Genomic DNA, 24,505 nt, shown 5'->3' on the forward strand with positions numbered 1-24,505 from the left:
AATCAGTAATTCTTTGTTTGACCACACAGAGATGCAATGAATTCAGTTATGAGCTCTTCTTTCATCAACTGTGCAGGTTGTCCTCAGCTGTAGTAAGAGACTGCACCAGAAAAGGAACATATGCATGTGTTGCACGATGTTTGAGAAGCCATAAGGTTGTGCTTTTGAGGGAAGATTTTGCAGGTACATAATATAATAATAACCATGTCAAGTCATTAGTCCAGAAAAAAAAAAAATCAAGGGGGGGAAAAAAATTCTTAATTAAAAAGAATCCACAATGCACACACACAGTGTATTCTTCTCTCTCAACAAATGACTCCTGTGACAGATTTTTGAGGTATTTAAGAGGCACAAGAATAGTGCAGACCCTTATTCATAGACTCTTCAGAAGAGGCAAAGAACAAGCAATTTTAAAGTTTTGTCAAAGTATATCACTGGAATATACTAAAGGAGCCTCAGAGAGATGGGCATAATATATATTATTTGCAGCCATATATAACTCCTAGACTCCTCCATTCTCCCTCTTCACTAACAGACAGTAATGGTGTAGGCTTTTCAGTGAAGCATTGGTTAAAGAGGAAAAGAGTACCTACAGCTGAGACCTAAGACTTGAACTGTGGACTGATCTCTAATTTTACCAGCAGGAGTTAAGTAACCATCAATTTGCCAATTCCAGCCCCGAGAAAAGAGCTTGTAAAGTTATCAAAGCAGTTTTGTCATCAAAAGGCACTTTAGTCCCTAAGACTTTGTTTCAAGTCACCATTCATCACTGAGGAATGAAATGCATCATGTTACAATAGCTACTGTTTTTAACCATGAAAGCTAAAGACAAATGGAAACATACAAAAATTGTTGGCTCAATTACAAGGACAAAACACACAGAAACTGATAAATTACATCAAAGATGCTTCAATAGGCATAGTGTGATTCATAAAGACATTTGCACAAGTTTAAACTGTTACCTCCTGGACATCCTCTGGATTTTTTCTTGAAACAATCTGAAAGGCAAAACAAAAATGAAACCATGTAAGTCCTTGGATTTTCAGTTTGGAAGTTAAAGAGTAATATACAATGATTTGTTGCTGAAGAGAAAAGTCTGGGAAAAGGCAAACAGCTGCATGGTCCTGTGTACTCAGGAAGTTTTGATTTAGTTTTAGAGAAGTCGAATATCCAAAGACAACTCAGTGAGGGATTTCAACAGCAGTCGTGGTCACACATAAAGACAGTCGTACATTCTAGGCAGAATGGCACAAAAGGCATCTCTCAAAACAAAGCTACATTGAGTACATCTCCTATCATCTTTCCAGCCTCTTCCTATTAATTCATATTAGGGCCACATTACTCCCAATAAGAAGAGCTCACTAAGGCTACTTGGCTTAATATAAGCTGCAAACAACCTCACTGAGAATGTGAGGATTTGTATTTAGTAAGACAGTATTTCCACTTTACTTACAATCACCAGAGCGCAGACACGTCTGACTATCCTTGCGTATTTGTTGCTCCTTAAAAAACTCTTGGCCTAATTAATTATAAATGACTTTGTCCAGGGGAAAATTGCAGTGAAAATCAGGCTTGGCTGCACACAATAAAGAAGCCTGTATTTTGTCAAGATTTCTTTTTTCCTTTAAATAAATACCAATCACAAAAGCCTTTGTAATCCAAGTTTTTTACTGGTCTTATGAAGAGCAGTAAGAGCATATCCCCACAGACATACAAACCAAACAGACACATCTTTAATTCATAACTGCAATTATCATCTGCAAGTCAGTATATCCTTCATTTTAAGAGCCAAAGCTGTTTAACAAAATAATTAGTCTATTGTTAGCTAAGGCAAAATAGGGCTTTCTTAATGCAACTGGGACTGTCCTCAGCGACACACCCCAGAATAATTGATGCCCTGAAGAGGTGATGCATATAAGGAAGCGCAGGGAGCCCACAGCACTTGCACCCCAGAGACTCACACACCGTCCTGCCGCTCCGCAAGCACCACGCAGCTGCTGCTCCGAGATGGAAGCCACCAAATCCACACTTTCCTCTTGCTAAGTGACAAAAGCATACCTCTTACATCTCCCACAAACTTAGCCCTCTTCCTCACTTCCATTTTGCAAGAATCCTTGCCAAAGCCTCCCAGATTTTGTACCATCCGTTTACTACAGCCCAGCCACTCATCTCTCACACATTTTGGAGGAGAGAAGATGGAAAAGAGAAGTGTTTCCTTCTCTAGCAATCTCCCAAAAGACCTGAAACGTTTTCCCTCACAGCTCCATGTTCTCTTTCTCACCTTGCACACCAAAGTCCTCTTCTTCCAGCGTAGTCTACATTGATAAAACCCTTCTCAACTTTTCCTCACTCTTGAGTAATCTAACATTTGGCAACTTTACCAAATGTTAACCTCAGTGGCTGTTGCTCTTTCATTCGCTACCAGGCAGTTTATAAATACAATTGGTGAAATAATCCCAACCTCCTTTTCTAATAGCTGGCTTACTTGATGCAAGGAGTCTGTAGAGCTGGGGGAAGAAAATATCACAGGCATGGCTACATACCACAAAGAACACCAAAGGGCAGACACCAACTGCTTTGCTTTGCAGTTCACCTTTAGTTAAAGCCTTGCAACAGTTTTGGCAGCTAGGTAAGTTACCAGATGGGCAGAAGGAGACCCAGAGAGATGAGTAATTACCCAGCCAGTTAGTAAGAATCTGGAATAAAACCCAGAGTCCCTGTTTCACACTTGTTCTTATGTTACACCGCCTTCTATATCTCCCAGCCATGCCAACTTTAAGTCAGTATGTAATAATTTATGTGTTGTCCTACTTTGTTCTTCATATCCTTTTCTCAAGGTCAATCTCACAAGAGGTCTGCCCCTTCCTCCCAATCTATAGTCAACCTAGAGACTTGGCAAAGATGACCCAACCCCCTAAATTTTCCATTTACTTTTTTTAATCCTTCCCCAAGGATCAATGCAGTCAATTCCTTCTGCCAATCTGTAACACAAGCAACTATAACCTATTTTCAAAAATATCATTAGGATACCCACCAATGAGCTAAGCAATGTGTAATTACTGCACTAGACTCTGAAAACAGAGATCCTACAAGGATCCTCAACGTCGAGAAAAGTACTTCAGATTATCCCATTCTTTACCTGACATGCAGATATCCAATATAACTCATTAGAATTTTAATTATCATTAATAACTGTAATCTTCCAAATTCTCTAAACTTTTATTAGTGCCCTATACTTTCAGGTACTGCTACAGAACACTCCTCATATCATAACTTGCTAATATATATTTGTTTCTTTGCATTTGGAAACGGGTATTAAAAAGCCAATATTCATTTAACCTTGTTTGCATTTACAATTATGTTACAGTTTACGAGTAAATAAAATATATATTCTCTGCTATACAAACAAAACTTAAAAGAAAAAAGCTGCAATAATGATAGACCCCCTTAGGACTCAGAAGAGACTGCATGGGTAGTTATACCTTGGGCCAGATGTTTAGGACACACTAAACAAGTGCTTTCTTATCCATGATTATTTATCTACATTACATTGCAACAGAAAGTTCCTTTAATTTAATTTCACAAAGGATTCACTCACATACTGCACTAAGGAGCCACAAATCTCCACTAACACATACTGACTACCCTAGGTCCCAGCCAGAATGATATTCAACACAATGGGAAGGTCCACCTCACTTTTTTCCCTGGCGGACCCCCAAAGTTGCTGAGCTGATGCTCAGCAAATACAGCTGGAGTGCTGTGATATCAACCATGGAGCCAGATCACCACAGGAACAGGAGGGAGGAATAGGAGGAAAGAAACAGAAAGGGTACTTGATATGTACACTAAATCCTTTTTAAATCATTTCATTCAATTTCCCAAATCCTCATTTCAAGTACTGTACAACAGATTACCAGACAGAGCCCTGTTGAAACAAAAGTTATTTATATTTCAGCACTTGGGAGTCCAAAGCATCCTTTACTGAAAAAAAAAAAAAAGAAATAAAACTATCAAAACACTGTAAAGAATTAATGATGTCTGGTTAGGTCAGTTGAATTTGGACAGCTCACAGACTGGTCAGCTCCTTGCTCTGTGCTAAATCAAGCACACCACCTGATTCTGCACTGCATTGCTTGGAAAGGCACCAGAGCACCCACAGTTTGTGGGACAAGGAGAGAAAATAAATCCCTAACTAGTCAGCCACAACTTGATTTTGAACAATTCTGCAGAAACCAAAACATCACAGAGAAATTTAACTGGCCGTAGCCAATAAGAACAAAGCACCAGAGCAAAATATGCAGCAGAAGTGTTGGCTCATTCCTGTTAGTCCTTATTTCACTGACACAACTTTTTAGTACACACACACACACACACACTTGGGCCATCAAGAGCAACTGCAGAAAGATGTGATGGTACTGTTTTCCTCTCTGCATCTATTTCAGGAAAGGCTTTTTAAATTACAACACCATAGGAAAAAGCAACTCTTTTTCCTCTTCACAAATACTAAGCTGTATTGGACTAAAAAGAACAGTTTAAACATATTTGTGTTTGGTGAACTTGGAGAGATAGATAAATAGATAGATAGACAGATAGATAGAGAGAGAGATAGATAGATAGATAGATAGATAGATGACCAAAACCAATTTTTTTAATTTTTCATTTTACAAGTCATACAAACTGATCATAGGCTAACAAGCCCTGACATTACAATCTGTATATATATACATAATGTTGTATTCTTTGAATTAAGAGGAGGGTGCTTATAAGCATACCTTGCTCTCACAGGCAGGATGTCTACAGCTGCAGTAACTACGAGATCACGGGTCATTTAAAGAAACTCTGTCATTCTGTGACACCTTCTGATGCTCTCAATATACCCACCACACCTGTGAGCTAAACTGCCACTCCCCTTGAACCTATCTCCACGTACTGACTTACTCGCCTTTCTTTTTTGGTTTAATAGGAAAGTGGAAGAGAAAAGAAAGCAAGGAATTTCCCTAAGAGCTAGGGAATTTCCCTAGGAGCTTTCATCAAAGCCAGCACCACAGCAGCTCTCCCAGCATTTGCAGCAGCTTTCCTGCTTCCCGTGCTAGGCCTGAGTGACCCAGAGCGCTCTTCCCACACGGTCTGGCCCCTCCTGGGCACGCTCAGCCTCCATGTGCGGCTCAGGCAGCTCCGCGCTGCCGGCGTGGGCGAGCGGAGCCCCCGCGCTCCGCTGCCTCCCGGCTCCTCCCGAGCGCGCTGCTGCGCTGCGGGGCTGCCAGGAACGCTGGGCAATCCCACCGCAACCTACCCACGACATCTGGGGCGGAAGAACGGGGGGAAAAGAGGAGCTGTTTGTTGTTAAGCTACTCTCGCATGCCCTGCAACGCACAGCAAGGAAATCGAGAGTTAATTGCAAAGCGCGTTGTAATGAGGCCATTACAACGTTGCGAGGCTACAAGTTTGCAGGAGGCGATCGGGGCTCGGCTCGGGAGGGGCCGCCGTGCTCCACCTACCCTCCCTCCCTCTCTCCCACCCGTGTTCCGCACAGGGGCTTCCACGTCGCGGCCGCTGTTCCGCACCCAGCGGCGGCTTTACAGCCCGAATGCGGGGCAGGCCGGGCGCGGGGAGCCGCGGGGGCGAGGGGCTGGGCGGCGGCCGCCGACTCACCCGCGCCGTGACCTTGTAGACGGTGTGGCCGCGGGGGTGGCGGCGCGGCTCCGTCACGGTGTAGAAGCGGGCCAGGTCGGCGCCGCGCTCCCGCGGGCTCAGCATCCTGCTGCTGCCCCCGCCGCGCCGCCCGCCCGGCCGGCACAGGCGGAAGCGGCGCCCGGGAACGCCCCGCCCCGCCCGGGCGGTGCCGGGGGCCCGGCCCGGGGAGCCCCGCCCGGCCGCCGCGGGATGCTCGGGTGCGCGGATCCCCGGCTCGCCGTCTTTCCCCGAGGCTGAAAGTCCGCGCCGCAGGGATGAGGCCGAGGTGTCACGGCCCAAACGTGGCAGGCACAGCCCGGCGGCGGCGCGGCCCCGTTCCAGGTGCTCTGCAAGGGCACGGCCGTGGGGGATTTACACTTGGCGGGGACTGACCGCCGAGCCCCTCGCTCACACAGGCGCCCGTGGCCTCTACAAATCCGTAATAAGCCCCTGGTACGGCACTCCCAGCGTCTGCCGTGGGCTATTTTAGGCTATGCTGCCCTAAATCTATAGGCCTGTAACGCAGAAATGACTCACGGATTTTAAAGAGGAACGCTACCAGAAAGGCAAGTTTGATGGTTATCGAGTCACCATGTTTTGTGTGTTGTGTCTCCTCCAGGTTCTCCAGGCTGCACCTGGACTTCTCCCTGCGGATGGGCTCTCGTGCATGCACAGGTCTGCAGAACACTTTGGTGTTAGGAAACCCTCCAGGGTTTGAGGGGCATTGCTTCAGTTCTAAGGAGCATAACTTTGTGCCGCAGGACCTTGTCCTTTATAAGATTACCTTCAATTTCTTTTCTGTAGTGCTCAGATATGATCTCACACCTCATATTATATTAACTGTTTCCATTTTTTTTTTTTAATCACTGTGCTTTCATTCATTTAACTGCAGATGTTAAAAAAACAGCTTTTCCTTACCAGGTTATTAATATGTCTGCTCTCATGCAGGTTTTTGACATAAAGTATTTAACAATACTTAACGACGTGTCTTTGTGAAAGAGAAGAGTCTCTTGTACTGAAGTTCATAGTAAGCACGTGCTTCTCCTTTGAGGAACATTTTCTTAAGGAAGAGGGAAGAAAGAGGACATTGGTTGTTAGCAGCTCACTTGTCACTCTCCCTTATCCTCTGAGAGGGGAAGAACATGTCTTTTACATCTTGTGCTGGTACATAGAACTTCACGGAAGTTCTATAAGTTATCAAAAGTTTGCAAATTCAAGTACTTGGGGAGAGAGTCAGTGAGTAACTAAAGAGACAAACAGGATTAGGAAATGCATGGAGCTGAAAACGGCAAGAGGCAGGGAGAATGTTCATTTGAAGTTTGCCCAGCCCCTGCACATTTCTAGGCATCTGCTGCTAACAACGTTTAGAAAGCAGGCAACTGAGCTCAGTGGACCATTGATCTGAGCCACCGTGGCTGTTCTTATGTACAGTGTAATCAATCAAAGCATCCCTCAGTGAGTCAGTAGCCTCCATTCACTAGGGAGTTTCAAAAGTGCAAATGACTCATAAAATAATTTGGCTTCTACTTACAAAGCAGAACTTGAAAATACTTAATTCTGCAGAATATCTTTTCACATGGTATAGCCAACACAAAGTAGTAATTAGATGGGAATAAAAACCCCACAATTAAGTGTTACTGGCGTATTAAGACTTTTCTAGGTCAAGGCAAGAAAATCTAGCAGTACTGAGATGAGAAACAATTTGCATCATATTAATAGGTTACTATTTTTCTTCTGTTTTGTCTAATACAAAACTTCCATGCTTTTCAGCACATCTTCATTTTCATTAAAACCCAAAGCTTCCATGATTTTTTTTTTTCCATCATCACTACTGAGATTACTACTATGTAAAAACCTTTGAAGTGACAGATCAATTTGGATGTCCCTGTGCAGGACAAAATACAGAAAATAACTGCATGTTATGTATAGATTCTGCTCCTAAAAATAACAGCAGTTGTTGTTGCTATAGCTATGGCTTACTGCCTTCTGTCCTAGAAATACATCTAAAAGATAAGAATACAAAAATTCAGAAAAGAACAAACCACCAAAACAAGATGGTCTTGAAAATGCAGTTGGGAGATCCTTTACTACACATGTGTTATGGGGTTAGTAGTTTCATTCTCATATGGTGGAGAAACTAACAGAAAATGGATGGGTATTTTTACCTTTCAGCAGTAAGTTGTGTCCAAGAAATGGAAAACCCAAAGTGGATCTGACACGTTGCCTAACTAGTGTGCTCATCACTGCATTATTTCAATACCAGTCTTCCCTACCATTCCTGGGAAAACTTAAAATGTTATTTAAAGTCACTTTTATGACAGATATAAAAGGAATGCAGAGAAACAGCATTTTACTTGATTACAGTTCCTGCAAGCATCTGCACTATTCAGCACTATATTTTTTCATATGCATTGTGCTACGTTTCCTTACAGTAAACAGGGCCAGCATTTCCTCTGTCCTCAGCAGACCTCAAGAAAGGGTTCTAAGTACTTATTCAAGCAACATTGACAGAGGCAGAGGATTGTTGCTGCAGCTGGTAAGCAGCGGTGGGTCTGTCAGCAAGGGCTGCAGGGCAGGCAGGTCTCCCACCCATCTCTCAGGCTGGCTCTCCTCAGCAGAGCACTTTCAGCTGCATCTTAAAACCTTACAATGTTGAAATACTTGCTTGGGTGAGCAGGGTTTGGTTTTTTTTCTGTAAACACTAAGCATGGTGCTACTGCCCTTGAAATATACTATGGCATCTTGAAATATACAGCAGCTCTTTCTCGGCCCCTTTGACCTTGCAGGAACACACAGTGATCCCAGGGAGAAGACCACTTGTGGAAACTATCACAAAATACGCTGAGTTCGAAGGGATCCACAAGCATCATCAAAGTCCAACCCCTGGCCCTGCACAGGACATCCTCGATGGTCACACCATGTGCCTGAGAGCGTTGTCCAAATGCCTCTTGAACTCTGCCAGACTTGGTGCTGTGACCCCTTTCCTGGGAAGCCTTTTCCAGTGCGCGACCACCCTCTGGGTGAATAAACTCCTGCACGAACACAGTGTTACCTCCATTTAAACGCTTCAAAAGCCCCAATCGGGCTGCCTACATGCGGGTTTTGCTGCGCTCCGGAGCGGGCGCTGCCCCGGCGGGGAGCGCGGGCTGGGGGCATCACCCGCCCGGGGCCGCGATGGCGGCCTGGCCTCGGCTGCCCGGACTAAACATGGCCGCGGGCCCGGCCCTGGACTACAAGTCCCAGGAGCGAGCGGGAGGGCGCGGCGCGGCCGCAGCCCGTGCGGAGGATGAGGCGGCGGCGGGGCGGCCAGAGCGCGGGGGCCGGAGCTGGCGCTGCCCTGGGCTGACCCCTTCGGGGGGCGCCGGGGCTGCGCGGGGCCGGTAGCGGGGCCCGGGCCCGCCGGGAGGTAACCGGGGCTGGGGGCGCTGGTGGTGCTGGTGGTAAATGCCCGCCATTAGGCCGAGCAGGGCCGCTGTAAACAGAGGACAGCGCGGCATGGGGCGTTCTGCTGCCGGGGATGGGGGCTTGTGGGACCGGGGGTTTAGGAGGGAGCAGTTTCTCAGTGCTTTTCTGTAAAGCATGTGGTTCCGGGTTTTTTTTTGTAAAGGAGTGATACCTCTTTTTGTTCCGTTGTAATGCTGTGGTGTCCGGGGGGGTGTTTTGTTTTTGTGTCTGCCGCACTACATCTGGTGCGCTGTGGCGGCAAAGGGTTATTTCAGGACAAGCGATCGGGTTTTGCTGAAAGTTGTATTAGCGATTAGAGGGTGTCCAAAGGAGGGCAATGAAGATGGTGAAGGGAGTATGTTTGAGGAGCGGCCGAGGTCATTTTCAGCCTGGAGGAGACTGAGGGAGACCTCATGGCAGTCAACAACTTCCTTATGAAGGGAAGAAGAAGGGCAGACATTGATCTCTTCTCTGTGGAGCCCAATGACAGGACCCGAGGGAATGCCCTGAAACTGTGTCAGGGCAGGTTTAGGCTGGATATTAAGAAAAACGTTCCTCACCCAGAGTGCGGCTGGGCGCTGGGACAGCTTCCCCAGGGAACAGCACCAAGCAGCCTGACAGTTCAGGGAGCCTTTGCACAATGCTCTCAGGGTGTCCTGTGTAGGACCAGGAGTTAGACTCAGTGATCCTTGTGGGTCCCTTCCCACTCAGCATGTTCTGTGATTCAGTGATTCTGTATTTCGGCTTATTTGCTCGGCTGAGTGGCAGCTGGGAGGTTCTCACTTCAGCGCAACTTCAAGCATACCAAGCTTTGATATCTTTTGCTTATAAGCTCAAAATATTCCTTATTTAAACAATGAGGAAGCTGAGATACTATTGTCACTCAGCCTTCCTTCCTGTGATTTTGTTGAGAGACAGATTTCTTTCTTCTAAAGAAAAAAAATCCACCTTTTTTCATGGCTTTAGTTGCTGAGCTGTGGTTTGCTCTCCTGGAAAAGAAGTAAGAATACAGATTTAGTCTTAAGCTGGTGCTATTGATGTCTTGAGACTTAGTACCTTTATTTCCCTGTTGTGTTGGCATTGGGATTTGAGCCAAATCAATGGCTTTCCAAACAAAGTTCTGACAGCTTGCAGGAAAGTGGTTCTCATTCCTTACAAGTAGCCTAATGATAAAGTTAATGCTGCATGCAAAAATGACCTTTTGTAAAGGTAATTCCTCTGAGCACTTGAAAGATCTGACACTTGAATTCAACAAAGCAGAAAATAAATTTTAAATTGTTACTGAGACAGATAGGGTTTGGACACTAAATGGCACTTGTAAAACTGATGGGGGGAAAGGATGCAAGATCACTTTGTAAAGTCCCATTTTGCATATCATTTAGATAAATGTTTAAATGCCTTGTATATAAGTGTTTGAATATCTTGTATGCATTAACTTGTAGAGAGAGAGTATCTTCTGTAAGTCTTGACCAGGATGACTTTGCCTCCACAGTTTTCTACAGGCAGATGTAGTTGTGTGCTAGTAAAGAAACTTGTGCTCTTTTGGTAGACACTCCATGCTGCCCCGCCATGTGCAGAGGCTCGGCAGAGACTGGATCACCCACTGGAATGGCTCCCAGATACTCGCCTTGAACAGCCCAGTTTCCAGCTGTATGAGATGGGCCGGACATTATCCTCCATGGGCCTCATTTCCACTCCCCATTTCAGCTGATTTTTCAGCAAACTGGAGAGTCCCTCCATTTTTTGGACCTTGGAGACAATTTCAGAACTCTAATTGGCATCTTGATAACTACACACAAAGTTGTTGCTTTCATCTACCCAACTCCAGTATGAAATCTGAGGGAGAAGAACCATTGACAAAGAAGAGAAGACTCAGTGCCCAGGATGATACTTCAACTCCTGAACAACAAACAGACTTGTCTAATCAGAAGGAAGTATCTTGTCTTTCTGTAGCACAGAATGAAGAAAAACATGGCAGCAAGAAAGGTAAAAGATGCTCTTTGCTCATTTGCCGTGCTTATTTGTAATGCTAAATACACCAAATGAGTTAGAGATATGAGCAGTAGTGCCTGCTCCTTTTGAGTTACTGTTTTTCTTGGCACCCCCTCAGGAAAACATGTCTTTAAAGTGATCCAGTTTTGTAATGCTGTTTAGTCTGTAAACTTGTATTTTGTGCTGTCAAACAGTCTACCAGAACTAGGTTCGCTGCACTTGGCAGTGGAACACAGTCAGTTGTGTGAGGGATTGCCCAACCTGGGGAGTCCTGAGCTTGGTTCAGACAACAGTCTCATGTCTCTGTCACCAGGTCATGTCTGTTAACTTGGAAGTTCTGAAAAGCTAAAAGATTTGGCTGACTTGCTTTAGGGCTGAGCTGGACTGGCAGTTGTATAGCTTCATTCCTTGTGCACTACCTGAACTCATAAACTCTACTGGACCTGAACTGGTTTCTTTCCAGACCATTTGAGTTATCTGTGACCTAGAAAACTGAAAATGAATGCACTGAGTTTTAATGGTGCGTACTTGCAGTGTGATTGTGTGATTTTGTTCTTACACCTGTATTCTGCCACTGGCATGTTAGCAAGTTTTGTGTCAGATCTCGTCTGACAGAGCAAGCAGCACATGTGCTTTTCCAGATAAGTACAGGAAGAAGTGCAGAGTTGTCTACTGGGCTTAGTAACAAACTTCCATGAAACTTCAAAGTGTCTGTGTTAGCTTGTTACAGATACAATCTTGTACATAGCATCCAGATATTTTACTGAATCTTGTGTATATTTACAGTTTTGTCTAGTGTGAGACAAATAGAGGGACACAGTCAAAATTGTTGCCCTCTTGCATAAATCTCTTCCTTAGCAAAACAAACTGGAAATTGTATTATGACTAAAAGGGGCAGTAGATGTTATCAGCATCCCAAAGGGATATTTGGACACAAATACCCATAAGGCTTAGAAACCTCATATTCATCTACAGGAGCCGGAGGGGACTTTGCTTCGTGCTAATTAAAGATATTTGCTGAGGAGCACTGTGGCTTCTCTTCTGCCGCAGAAACAGAACTTAAAGCCTTGCTGTATTCATTGCCAACACTGTAAAGTCCTGAATAATCTAAGCACAGCAATGAAAATTCCTACTCAAATAAGACAGGTGGTGACAGCTATAGCTGCAGTCTGCCACTGGTTGTTAGCACAGATAACTGGACCTCAGCTTGCTCTCAGATGAGGTCAGATATAAAGAGTGAAAAGCATCTCTGAGGTTTTAAGTGGAGAAATACATTTCTTAAAAAGTAATTGAATGCTTAATGATGGGTAATATGTTATTATAAATTTGCCTATTTACTAATAATAAGTAGGCAATGTCTACTTACTGAAGATGTCTGTCTGAAAAAGGAGGAATTGGGGCCTTCTTCATAATCTTAGGGAGCATTTATAGTACTAATAGTAGTGCTAATGATAGTACTATTTACTAATAGTAAGTATAAAATTAAAAATGGCAGAAAGGTGAAGGAAGCTTTTTCAGAAGTTCTTGGTAATTCTGAGACTTAATAACTTCTTGATTTCTCAACTCAGTGAGGACAATTTGGTTTACTATTTGTTTTGAGACTCCTGTAGTAGACCCTGTTGCAGCTTATGGCTGAGTTTTACAGACTGTACACGCAGTAGAGGTGATTGATATATTCCTAACCCTTTGTTAGTCATGGATAGAGAGATCAACAAGGTGCCCATATGCTGCCCTAAGGAGTGCATCCCAGACTGGCATACACCATCTCTGCTGAGGAGGCAGTGGCACAAGGCAGTGTAAGACTCCCAACAGACTGGATTTGGCTCACCAGTTTGGCAGCCCTTCTACAGGAGTCAGGGGTGTAGTCTGATTGCAACATTCTCCTTAAAACATGCCAGCTCCCCAATATCAAAGCTGTTGAAATCCAGGGCATATAGTGGTTTTGTGCTGTTTGTCTTGAGGTTGGGGTTTGTTTTTTTGGGGTTTTTTGGGGTTTTTTGTTTTTTTTTTTTTAACTGATGCTTATATAAAATTGATCTTAAACAGAGGGTCTGAATCACTGCTAATTGAATAAACTCTTAGAATTATTTAAGAGATTTGAAAGACAAATAGTTCTCAGTAGAATGATTTCCAAGAGCAGTAAGAAGTCATATGGTCTATAACATAACTTTTTTCTGCTTCATGTGCTTTTAACAGGAACCATCAAAAGACACTGGGAATACTTCTGTCAGCAGAGTAAAACAATGAAAATCGCTAAAAATAAAGGATCTGACCAAAGCAGTACAGGAAGTGAGGCAACATTTGATTTTACAGTCATGTCCTACAATATTCTCTCACAGAATTTGTTAGAAGACAACTCTCACCTGTACAAACACTGCAGGCAGCGATTGCTGTTCTGGACATACAGATTTCCCAACATCCTACAAGAAATCAAAGAGCTGGATGCAGATGTGAGTAGAAAATGAGTATGTGGATGTTTCTTAACAACTGATAAACTGAAATAGCAATTCCTGCTACTCTATACTGGGGTCTGAAAAAACACCTCTGTGGTTTCGTTTGGTTATAGAGCTTATTGTAAGTCTTAACCAGGAAGTCAAGTCAGTAAAATTTTGCTTTAGTCGTTGTTCAGACCAACAAAAGTTCAGTGATAGAATCTATCCTGTTTGTGTCAGAAAACAGTACTGAAAAAAAGTAGTTGTATTAGGGAAGCCACAGAAAAAAAGGCCTTGTACCATTTGAAAAATGCAGTTATGTTAGTACATAGCCAGGAATCTGGAAATTGAAGTCCCCTTCAAGCTCTTCCTTTCTTCCTAATAAATCTATACATCCTGTATGCATATATCTTTACAATGAGATACCTCTTTCTGAGAACAGCTGCTCTCACACCCTGGTAGATGCAGGTGTCCTTTCCACAGAGAAACTTCATTCTAAAGGACACAGATATTTTAACTATTTCATTGGTTGGAACTGTAACTTTTAGTGAACCAGAGATTACAGAATGTTGCTTGAGATTTGTGTCTCCCTTGAGACCTTGCATGAGCTAATGTCAGCTGGGCAAGTGGAATGTATTGCTGCAGTTCAGCAAGCAGGGGTAACTTGTTCCCCTTTAGGAGCTCAGACCTTTATCCCAGTGGTGGTTGTAGATCTGTGTTACTGCAGTGTGCTGGGGGAAGGCTTAGAGATGCTCACAGCTAGAGTTGGACTCGGTGATCCTTGTGGGTCCATTCCAACTCAAATTACTCTGTGATTCTGTGAACTCTCTTAAATGAATATTTTGAGTTTGATCTTTGGTTCCGGTTCTTAGCGTATGGAAGCCTGTTTTCCACCCTGTAGTATGCTCTTTGCCTCTTCATCCCTTCTCCCAGAGCCTTCTTCTGAGCTGCTGAGAATGTAGGAGCAAGTTACTATTTTGATTAAATTGAATCTCACCTCTGAAAATGTCTGTCTGAAAAAGGAGGAATTGGGGCCTTCTTCATAATCTTAGGGAGCATTTTCTATAGAAGAGTGAATTCTTTTGTGGGATTAAGGAATCAAAAAGCTTCTGGGTTTGCTTTTTTTAATACCCATACAGACTGGCCGACAGAGATATGCTGTAGTAACATTTTGATGTACTTACTAATATGTTTTAATTAATTAATGTTTTAACTCACTAATATGTTTTAATTGTAAACCTTTGCCTTAGGTGCTCTGCTTACAGGAAGTCCAAGAAGACCACTATAGAACAGAGATCAAGTCAAGTTTGGAATCCCTGGGTATGATGAAACTCTTAGGACCAATACATTGTCTTCTCTACTTTGGGAACTCGGCACTAGTTTCCTCAAAAAAAAAAACTCTCATTGTAGAATCAACTCTTTCGCTATCACATGCAACAATATTGTGTATCCTCTTTCATAAATTCATCAAGTGCTCTCTTGAAATTACCTTAATCTTTTTTACCAGTATTCCTGTTGGGTAGCTCTTTAAGGGCATGTTTTTTCTGTCTTGAAGCCTTCCAAATATCAGCACTAAGTGTTATCCATGGTCAGTATATGTTCATTAGGTTTTTATACAAGTGCTGTCATTCAGAATAGACAGTCTTGTCACTATCCCTCCTCTGATTTTATGGAAGGAATGTGTTGCTAAGAGTTGATTCCATGGTGGTTTAAACTGATCTAAATCTTTTGTGCCCTGCACCACCTTCCAGTTCCAGGGCCCCACTTCCATCCTGGCACTGGGTTTTGTCTGATGCCAGGAGGACATGGTAAAGGAGCAGCACTGGACTGATACTTTTTTCTTTTTTGGTTAATTGAAGTAGTCTAGCTCCCAGAATTGAGCGTTTGCAAAGAAGAGAATAATGGCAGTACTGATTGAAATCCACTTGAACCGTGAAACAGCACTGTGAAGCCAGGCTTGTGGGGGCAAGTGACCTTGTAGCTACTGTACAGGAGGATCTAGAGCTTGCTTTAGCTCTTCTTTTCCCCATCCCTAGCTCCCACATGTGTGTCCTGTCCCTTGTCCTGGGCTAGTTCTGGCACTCATTAGTGAAATCCACCAGTCCAGCAGAATACTATCCACACTAATTTTATTTTTCTGGGTTAGTTTTCTGTTGGATTACTGAGTTAGCAGTGTGTGCCACAACAAGTGGAGAGGGGAATGGGAATCCCCTCTTCCAGCACTGGTGTGAGCTCTGATCAACTCACCCTACTTCACTAAGGCTGTACTTCATGAATTCATATGGTCTGGGCAGGGCAGAGAACATTTAAAAATGGCAAAAACTATATACTATTTTAAGATCTATTTTTTTTTCCTTACATAGATAAGGTCTTGTTTAAATCTTGTTTAAATCACCTCTACATAAAATGAAGAAATTGGCAAATCACTATTTCTAGATGGACTTGTTTGAACTCCAGTGCTGTCATTTGATAAGTGTCTCTGTTTCCTTGGTGAAAGCTTGCCACTTGCTGCTCACTGAATAATTGCATAATTATGTAAATACGTTTGAGACCTTTGTTCCATGAATAATTTTAGACATTGACTAATGACTTAGCATGATTAAGGCTTTTGATTGGTAATGCTTCACTGGTATTACCCCTAAGCCATTCTTGTAGCATCCAGAAAAAACTTCAATGCACAGGGCCTCTTTTATGTGCCTTGGGGGGTTTCTTTGTTGTTTTGGTTTGGGTCTTTTTCCACATGAGGAGATAAGAACATGACTGGTATCTTAGAGTATGTAGATGTTTACACATTGCATAAGGTATTGGACCACGTTTCCTGTCCTGCCTTGCCTCAGCTCAGGTTAGGGCAGAAAGAAAAGTGAACACAGTCTATGTGAAATTCACACAGACTTTGATACTTGAGACTGGGGGTTGACTGTGATGTGAGTAAATCAGCATGAGATCTTTCTGATTTTTGTTTGTTTGTTTGTTTGTTTTAAAATCTCTGTTTATAGTATTTTATGTTCTTAATTGCTTTTCTTGCAGGGTATCACTGTGAGTATAAAATGAGGACAGGCAGAAAACCTGATGGCTGTGCCATTTGCTTCAAAACTTCCAAATTTAGCCTGATTTCTTCAAACCCAGTGGAATTTTTTCGCCGTGATATCCCACTCTTGGACAGGGACAACGTTGGACTGGTGTTGCTGCTGCAGCCCAGATTTCACTGTAAAGCCAATGCTGCCATCTGTATTGCTAATACACATCTGCTGTACAACCCAAGGAGAGGGGACATCAAACTGACCCAGCTTGCAATGCTCCTGGCAGAGATTGCCAGTGTCGCCTCTCAGAAGGATGGTTCTTTCTGCCCAGTTATCATCTGTGGGGACTTCAATTCTGTTCCTGGCTCTCCATTGTACAGATTCATAAAGGAAGGAAAGTTAAATTATGAAGGACTTGCTATAGGGAAGGTAGGCTGTGCTTCTCACTTCTCACCAAAAAAAATGGTTAATGCTAATTAGAGAGAAGTATTTGAGTGATGGTGTGATTGTTTCCATTGAAGTGCCTCTCTTGGTGCCCTGTCAACAGCCTGCAAAGCAAAAGTTACTGAATTTAAATAAGCTTGGCTATATTAGCTGTGCCTTAGGGGATATTGTGTCCTCTCCCAGCATTCTGAAAGGAAAAACTCACCAACAATCATTCCTGAAATTTAGTTAATCCACAAAATGATTGTATTCACCGTGTTTGGATTATTTTATCACTGTGTTTAAGTCTCCCAGTCTTTAAGTAGGATAAAATAACCACTTAATCAAAAACCTACTGTGTGCTCTCTGGGAAGATGACTTACTGTAGATAAACTTGGTGGCTACAGTAATTGTAAAAGCAAAGCTGCAATTAGATGCTGAATCTCAACTCTTTAATGTTAAAAGATGTCTTGTTGTGAGCTCTTGCATGCAGCTGTTGGATGTGTCACATGCTATGTAATAGGAATGACTGAACTACATAAAATGAGGAAACATGACCAAAAAAATAGCCTTGCTGGGTGTTCTTTGTTAGTGGGGACTTGATTCAAGCCCCATTTGAGTTGACTTGCTCCCAGAAGGATCAGCATCCTGCAGCTGAAGTGTGTGCTGGGTAGCTCTGTATGCTGAACCAGTGCTGTCACATTGATAAATGTGTCCTTGGAAGTGTCTCAGTGTCACAGGAACCATCTGGAAAAATTGAGCACCTGCAAAGAACTTGCTATGGATAAACAGAGTAGATGTACATAAAGGGTGTTTTACAAGGATTTGACTAATTATAAAAGAGTTATTCCAAGGAGATGGGCCTTTTTCTTTAAACTTCACAAAAATGTTCACTTATTTCAGGTTTCTTTGGTGGGTTTTTTTGGTTTTTAAAATCAGATTTCTGTCTGAAAAAAGCTTGTTGTCTTTCTCAGGTCTCTGGACAAGAACAGTTTCCACGGGGACAAAGAATCTTATCTATTCCAATTTGGCCAAAAAAATTAGGTATTTCACAAAACTGTGTATATGAAATAAAACAGCAACAAAAGGAAGAAAATACAGGTCAGTTTTTGAATTAATGAATTTTTGTGAGCCTTTGAAAGTGGCATTCAGCTAGTACTGAAAACCAGACATTCTGTTTTAGTGGGGGGAAAAACAGTGAGTCTTGAGCCTGCAAAACTTCCTTATTGAACTCATTAGAGTGTAAAGTTTATTCACATAAATTTTGCAAGTTTGAATCTGTATAAGATAATAGTTAGAAATTTCCCTTCGGAAATTGATGTGTAATATTTAAACTCCTGTGTTTGCATCCTGAAAGCCAGCTGTGCTGTGACTGGGAGAGAGAGGTGAAGGAATGCAGCACATGGACATAGTGTGGACCTGCATTCTGCCTCAGTGTTTATGAATTACAGTGTTGGCACTTCATGGGACAGTTGGGAAAAACAAGTGTTTCCTGGCTGAGTATGGCTACATCTTTCATCCACTATTTTTTCCTTTGACAGAAAAAACAATTTTAAAGTCTTTAGAGGGGATGTTACTAATGGAACAGAAGAATTTAATCCAGCTTGGTGAATTGTATCTTGCCTGCTGCAAAAAAATAAGTTTACTTAAAGATACTTTTTTTTTTATGTAGCTTTTCTGTAGCTCTTCAGCATTGGTCTCACTTATACCCTATTTTAAATATAAATTGAATTTGTTTTTATTTTGCAGGAGAGAAATTGGAAGCAGCAAAACCAGACAACGCTCAGGAGATTGTAGTAGCATCTGAAAAGTACGTATTGGGGAAAAATATGGAAGCCTCTGGCTGTTTATTGGGGGTTGGTTTTGATTTTAGACCAAATTTATATCTGATTCCAGCTGTGGACACCTGATGACCACCCAACCTCATCTCCCCTTTTGGCAAAACCATCATTGTTCATTTAAACATGAAAAGGCTGATGAGACAGCAAAATACTACAACTGGCAATGATGGAATGTGTGTTCTTCAGGAACTTGCAGATATTTTTTCAGAATGCAGGGCTGAGGTGTCAGTGCTGTTTAGAGGGTACTTTCTGATTGCATATTAAAAGAATACTTCTGCATTTTTTATCACTTCTTGACATAAACAGAACATCATCCTCTGTAGGGACATTGCAAGGCACATGTGAACTTCAGTCCAGTTGCAGAAGCCATGTTTTTAAAACAGGGAGAGGAAAAAAATAAGCCAGTGTTGTCCAGCTGCTGAAGTATTGGCACTTCACTCTCTTTTTATTGTTTTTGATAGATTGGTTTATGGATGTATAAAATCCTATAATACAGTGTGAAACTGGGAGGAAGGAGGGAAAGGAACTGAAAAGGTCATAAAATCTTCCTTGTCATGAGTTCTGTGTGAGTATGTAAGTTCTTTGAGTCTGAGAAATGTGGAGTATTATGGATTTGGTAATATAACTTTCATTCAGAAGGACAAAGCCATGGCTAGAATGCAGAGGAGGAAAATGAAACTGCTTTTTGAAAGCAAGAATATATTTGCATTTACCAAACTGGTAAACGCATATAAAGGCATAGAAGAAGGAAATTGCCCTAAATGTATGTATGGGATGGTAGGCTCCAAATCAGCTATTTCTTATCAGAAATGAGATCTTGGTATCACTGCAGATATTCATATTAGAACCCTTAGTGATTTTTGGTGATGAAAAAGATGTCATTTCTGAGAGAAGTAGATAACAAACAGGAGACCCTATTCTACGGTTTAAATCCATAGCATGCTGAATGCAACACTTCTCCCCCTCATCTTAAAAGGGATGTCATGTAACAAAAGCAGAAATTACTACTTGTCTGTGTTGTACCAACTGGCACGTTTGTCTCTGCTCTGAATCAGGTATGGTAACATGCTGATTTTTTTTTTTTTTTATTGCTTGGGTTTCAACCAGAACACATTGCGGCCTAGATTTAAAATGCAGGATGAGGCAGGTACAGCAGGTACAGCTGAGGGTTGGATGATTTGTAGAGATGATGGAAGCAAATGTCTGAGAGACAGGAGTTCTTTTGCTGAAAGGTGCAGTTTTGCAGTTTGCTTTCAAGATTGAAAAGACAGGTGAGACAAGTTGGGCTGAACTGAAGAGGAGTAGACAAATGATAGGGAGACAGAAAATGGGAGCCTGAGTGGAAGACATAAGCGTAGCCTAACTTGGAAGCTTGATACCTCTAGCTTGGGAGAGGAAAAAACCTCTAAAAATCTGAATTTCTCTTTATGCTGAAGGGTCTGGTCAGATGAGTTTGTGTTTTGTTGCTTTCATATGAGCTGCTTTCGTGGACATTTCTGCCTGCGTGTCAGGGAGAGATTGCTGAATGAGGATATGTGAATGCGTACAGAATGTATATGGAGTTGAAAACTATCTGTTGAGTGAAGTGTCAGCTAAGCCAGTTCTGATCAGCAATTTTACTTGAAAATGCTGCCTGCATTTTGCCTTCAGTGTTTTAGGCCTCTCACACAAAAGGCTACAGGATGGTTTGCAGGAGAAACACTAGTTTGCATATCCAGATAATTAATTTTGTTTGTAACCAGAAACTATTTGGTATTTCTTGATTGCTTATTCCTTCTTGGTAATAGAAGAAAATAAAATTCTTTTCTCTGATGTCTCTAGGTTATCTTCGAAATTGCGGCACCATTTTAAATTGTCTTCAGTCTATTCTCATTACTTCCCTGAAACTGGGATACCAGAAGTGACAACTTGTCATTCCCGAAGTGCTGTCACCGTGGATTATATTTTCTATTCTGCAGCAAATGATGGTATTGCTGACCAGCCAGGTAAAGAAACCACCTTTTAATTTTCATAAATGCTAAACAAGAATATTTGTTTGCTATTGTAAGAGAAGTGATGATTTCATCCATGTGAAGTTCCTCAGAGGTTCATGGTAGTGCTTTGAATGTCAGCTGTTACCGGAGAAACATGGCTGCCTTTGTCAGCCCACCACAGCTGGACTTGCAGTGCCACACAGGGCCACCCTTTTCATCTGAGGTTCCTGTCTCAGCATGGATACAAGCTGGAGGTACAGGAAAGCAGCAGTGGAAGTAGCACCTGAGAAGTACTGCTGTCAGTAATGCAGGCCACACCTACAGCAAGGCAGTATTCCCAATCATCTGATGAACACAATGAACAGCAATTTGTGATGTGCATTAAAACTGATAAACTGAACCGTTTCCTGGCAATTTACTTCTCAGCTTGTCTTGCAGTAATTTCTGCCAGGTGACAGACTCTTGGCCTTTGCTCTGAGCACGGTCACTGGCACAGGCCCAGCTGTCACTCTCCGGTTTGCAGTTGCAGCTAAAAGTCACCAGATGGTGCAAGAAAGTCGCGGTACCTCTGTGGGTACCTCTGTGACGGGTATCGTCATGCTTTACTGCTCTGGGACTTGTTCCGTCGGTGCTTCTGAGCAGTTTGCTTTCCATGCCCTCATGAGTTCTGTGTTTCATGCCATCAAGAAACATCTGTGCAGTGCTAGCACATAAATGTCTCTGCAGAACTTGAGCAAAGAAACCTGGATTCCATTCCTGCTCCCACTGTACAATGCCACTGATTTTTATAAATTAACATTGTTAATTGGTGGAATGAAAACACCACCTTCATCTCTTGTAACTTGAGACTAGATTGTTAAAATTCATTGAGTTAATTCACAAAAGTCTCATTTGTCATAACGTGCACAGTAAATGCTTCCTTAATGTAAAATGGCAAATACAAAAGCTTTGACTGAAAAACCACAATATGGGAAGTATTTAAATGACTTCTGAATGCCATGTGATATGAGTGCTGTGTGATTGCAGAGTGTGCCCCTGCACAAAATTCAATCCTAATTCACATTTATATATTTTTGCACCATCATTGCTCCAGCAGAGATACAGCACTTTTTTCTTTTTGCACTTGTTTTTCAAACTTGTTTTTTTTGCACATCACAGCACAGAATGGAACCAAACTTGAATTTTCCAACTACTTTAAACTAATATAGTTTTTATTCATGAGCTCTTAGAAATTAAGCTGTCGTTTGGATTTTCAGTTTCCTAATGACATGGGCCTCTGTATTTAAAATTGCCAAAGTCTGTACAAGTGAATTTTAAATGTGCTATAGGCTCAGTGATTCGGTTTTTTCCATTTAAAGTGTTTTATTTTAAAATATTCATGCTTTATTCTGTCATGTTTAGCCAAATATTTGGTTTGGTATTCAGGATTTCCTATAAACCAGGGTTCAGTATCTACCTGAGTCCTGCAGGGCACAGTTTTGCTGAGTGTTTTGAGTGACATTAACCACTGCACGCAGACCAAGCTCTCTGTGGCAACAAACTCCTCCTTTGTAGATGTGCAGGTGCTGTCCCAAATGACCTGGTGGACATGTGCTCTAGAGCTGCTAAGAGATCTTTGCAGTAAAAAAGCTTTTCTTTAGAGCAGCAAACAGCTGCTGGGTTGTTGAAGGGCTGGAAAGCTGGCAGATGGCAAAGGATGAAGCTGTTGAACTGTCTGAGGAGTTCAGCAGTTGCTGGAAAGTCCTTTAAAGTATCTCTTGGGAAGCCACTACCAGGGTCAGCCAGGAAGTTCTGAATTTTCTGAGAACTTTCACACAGAAAGGATTTCTGTCAAAAGTTATAGCTGCAGTTTGTGCTGGTCCTGAAAGCACTAAACTTGCCCAGTATCATCTCTGCACTTTGAAAGCAATAGGTAGGGTTGCTGAGTAGTTATTTAACTTGAATACATAGCTCAGGAAATCTAAATTGTACACATCATGGAAGGATTTCAGTGGCATTTCTCCACCTGAACTGAAAAAGCTGATTGCTCTTTGTTGATGGGCAAATCATGACTGACAAATGTAGTGGCCTTTAGTGGCAGGGTTACAGTAATTGTGGAAAAGGGAAGAACAACAGAACATCTACCTGGGCTTGTGCAAGGCATTTGACATAGTCCTGCCCAACAGCTGGAGAGATGGATTTAGTGGCTGCACCACTCCATAAATTGGCTGGAAACAGACAGTTGCCATCAATGCCTCAATGTCCAGGTGGAGACAAATGGCATTCCTCAGGGATGAGTATTGGGACCAATGCTGCTCTGTCCCTGCAAGTGTCCAAGGTCAGGCTGGATGGAGCTCTGAGCAACCTGGTCAAGTGGAAAGTGTCCCTTGCCATGGCAAGAGGGTTGGAACTTGATGGTCCCTAGGATCCCTTCCAACCCAAATCATTCTATGTAATTGTGTAGTAATTGCAAGGCTTGAGTCATGTTCACTCTTGCATGAGCAGTGTGATGTTTCATCTGGGGAAGGAGCTGGGAGTGGGTTTCTTAGGTAGTTATAGGAAGAGGTAGCAGGAGATAATGGAGATCCCTTTCTCATTATGAACAGTTTGAAGGGGAATAGAAAACTAGAATACCTTCATCCTTACAAGCAAATTGTCTGTATGACCTGCCTGCTGGGGAACTGTGTGCTGGAGGATACAGAAACAAAATGTTATGTGAACCAGTAACTCTAAAAAGATACTTAACTTTGCAAGTGGCAGCTCTGTTTAGCAATGCTGTTGTCAAAAGTAATGGACTGAATTATATGAGGCTTTTCCAGAAGAGTTACAGTGAACAAAAAAATGCATTTTCCTTTTTATTTTTATTTATGCCTCCACAAAATACTATCCTTCTGAATACTTTGAGCTCTACTGATGAAACTCTATTTTGAGAGTCATAAAAGAATTTCTGAACTGTTTTATTGGTGATTTTGCATGGAACAGTAACAACTTTGGATTACTGCTGCCATACATGTTTCCCTCCTTCTGCATCTGTATGAATGTGTAATATTTAGCCAACACTGATGAACATTTCCTTTTGGTTTGTTTTTTCTAATAGGAGCAGAGGATTCTTTTTGTGGAGGTCTGAAGCTTCTTGGCAGGCTAGCACTTCTAACAGAGAAAGATCTTTGGACTGTTAATGGTCTTCCCAATGAAAATAACTCTTCTGACCACCTGCCACTGGTAGCAGAATTCAGGCTTATTGAACGGTGATATCCAAAGGACTTGTGGTGTAGGTAAAGTTCCCTTTACCTTCTCTCTCATGGGATGATTATCATCATTTTTTAAAAGGTTAATTCAAGCACTGCTGGTCCGGTTTAAATAAGGTTTCCTGCATGCTGATTTATTAGTGTTGCGTAAAGTAGATTTTCTAAAGGGACTTCCTTTAAAAAAAAACAGTTTAATTTACTTTATGAAGTCTTTTAGGGAGAAAAAGGATTTTACATTAGCTTCCTCTTTGATAAAGGAAAACATCTGTGCCAGAGTCCAAATGGCATTATTTTTCATGAATATGTTGTAAATTATTTTTATTGTAAATCACATGAAAAAGGGCTATTCTGAGAACTGTGTGTTTCTTCAAGCAAAGGGGAATGTGTTTGTGCGCCTGCAGCATTTTATAACGAGTTGAAAATGATGTTTTACTACAAAGGTGCTTTGTGGACACTTCCATCTTAACACTTCTGCAAAGG

General features: G+C 42.2%; 2 protein-coding genes across 3 annotated transcripts in view; one reads left to right on the forward strand and one right to left on the reverse strand.

Moving 5' to 3' along the window:
- RPS6KC1 (ribosomal protein S6 kinase C1) overlaps positions 1 to 5,757 on the reverse strand; it is an 85,685-nt gene extending 79,928 nt beyond the window's left edge. Inside the window, exons 1-2 of the mRNA XM_053938984.1 lie at positions 5,653 to 5,757; positions 963 to 998 (exon numbers count right to left, since the gene is read on the reverse strand). Coding sequence (XP_053794959.1) covers positions 963 to 998; positions 5,653 to 5,757 — 141 coding nt within the window. The remainder of the gene's footprint in view (positions 1 to 962; positions 999 to 5,652) is intronic.
- Positions 5,758 to 8,974: 3,217 nt separating this feature from the next.
- On the forward strand, positions 8,975 to 24,434 carry ANGEL2 (angel homolog 2). Of its 2 annotated transcripts, none has more exons than XM_053939402.1 (9): positions 8,975 to 9,079; positions 10,667 to 11,103; positions 13,306 to 13,559; positions 14,792 to 14,861; positions 16,569 to 16,990; positions 17,959 to 18,085; positions 18,734 to 18,794; positions 20,647 to 20,810; positions 23,875 to 24,434. In XM_053939402.1, the coding sequence occupies exons 2-9, from the start codon at positions 10,674 to 10,676 to the stop codon at positions 24,027 to 24,029; spliced, it is 1,683 nt and encodes a 560-aa protein (XP_053795377.1). In that variant the 5' UTR covers positions 8,975 to 9,079; positions 10,667 to 10,673; the 3' UTR covers positions 24,030 to 24,434. The 2 variants fall into 2 exon arrangements, with proteins under 2 accessions (XP_053795377.1, XP_053795376.1); XM_053939401.1 differs by lacking the exon at positions 8,975 to 9,079 and adding an exon at positions 10,042 to 10,117.
- The last annotated feature ends 71 nt before the right edge of the window (positions 24,435 to 24,505 follow it).

The sequence above is a fragment of the Vidua chalybeata genome, chromosome 3 (assembly GCF_026979565.1).
Source record: "Vidua chalybeata isolate OUT-0048 chromosome 3, bVidCha1 merged haplotype, whole genome shotgun sequence".
NCBI lineage: Eukaryota > Metazoa > Chordata > Aves > Passeriformes > Viduidae > Vidua > Vidua chalybeata.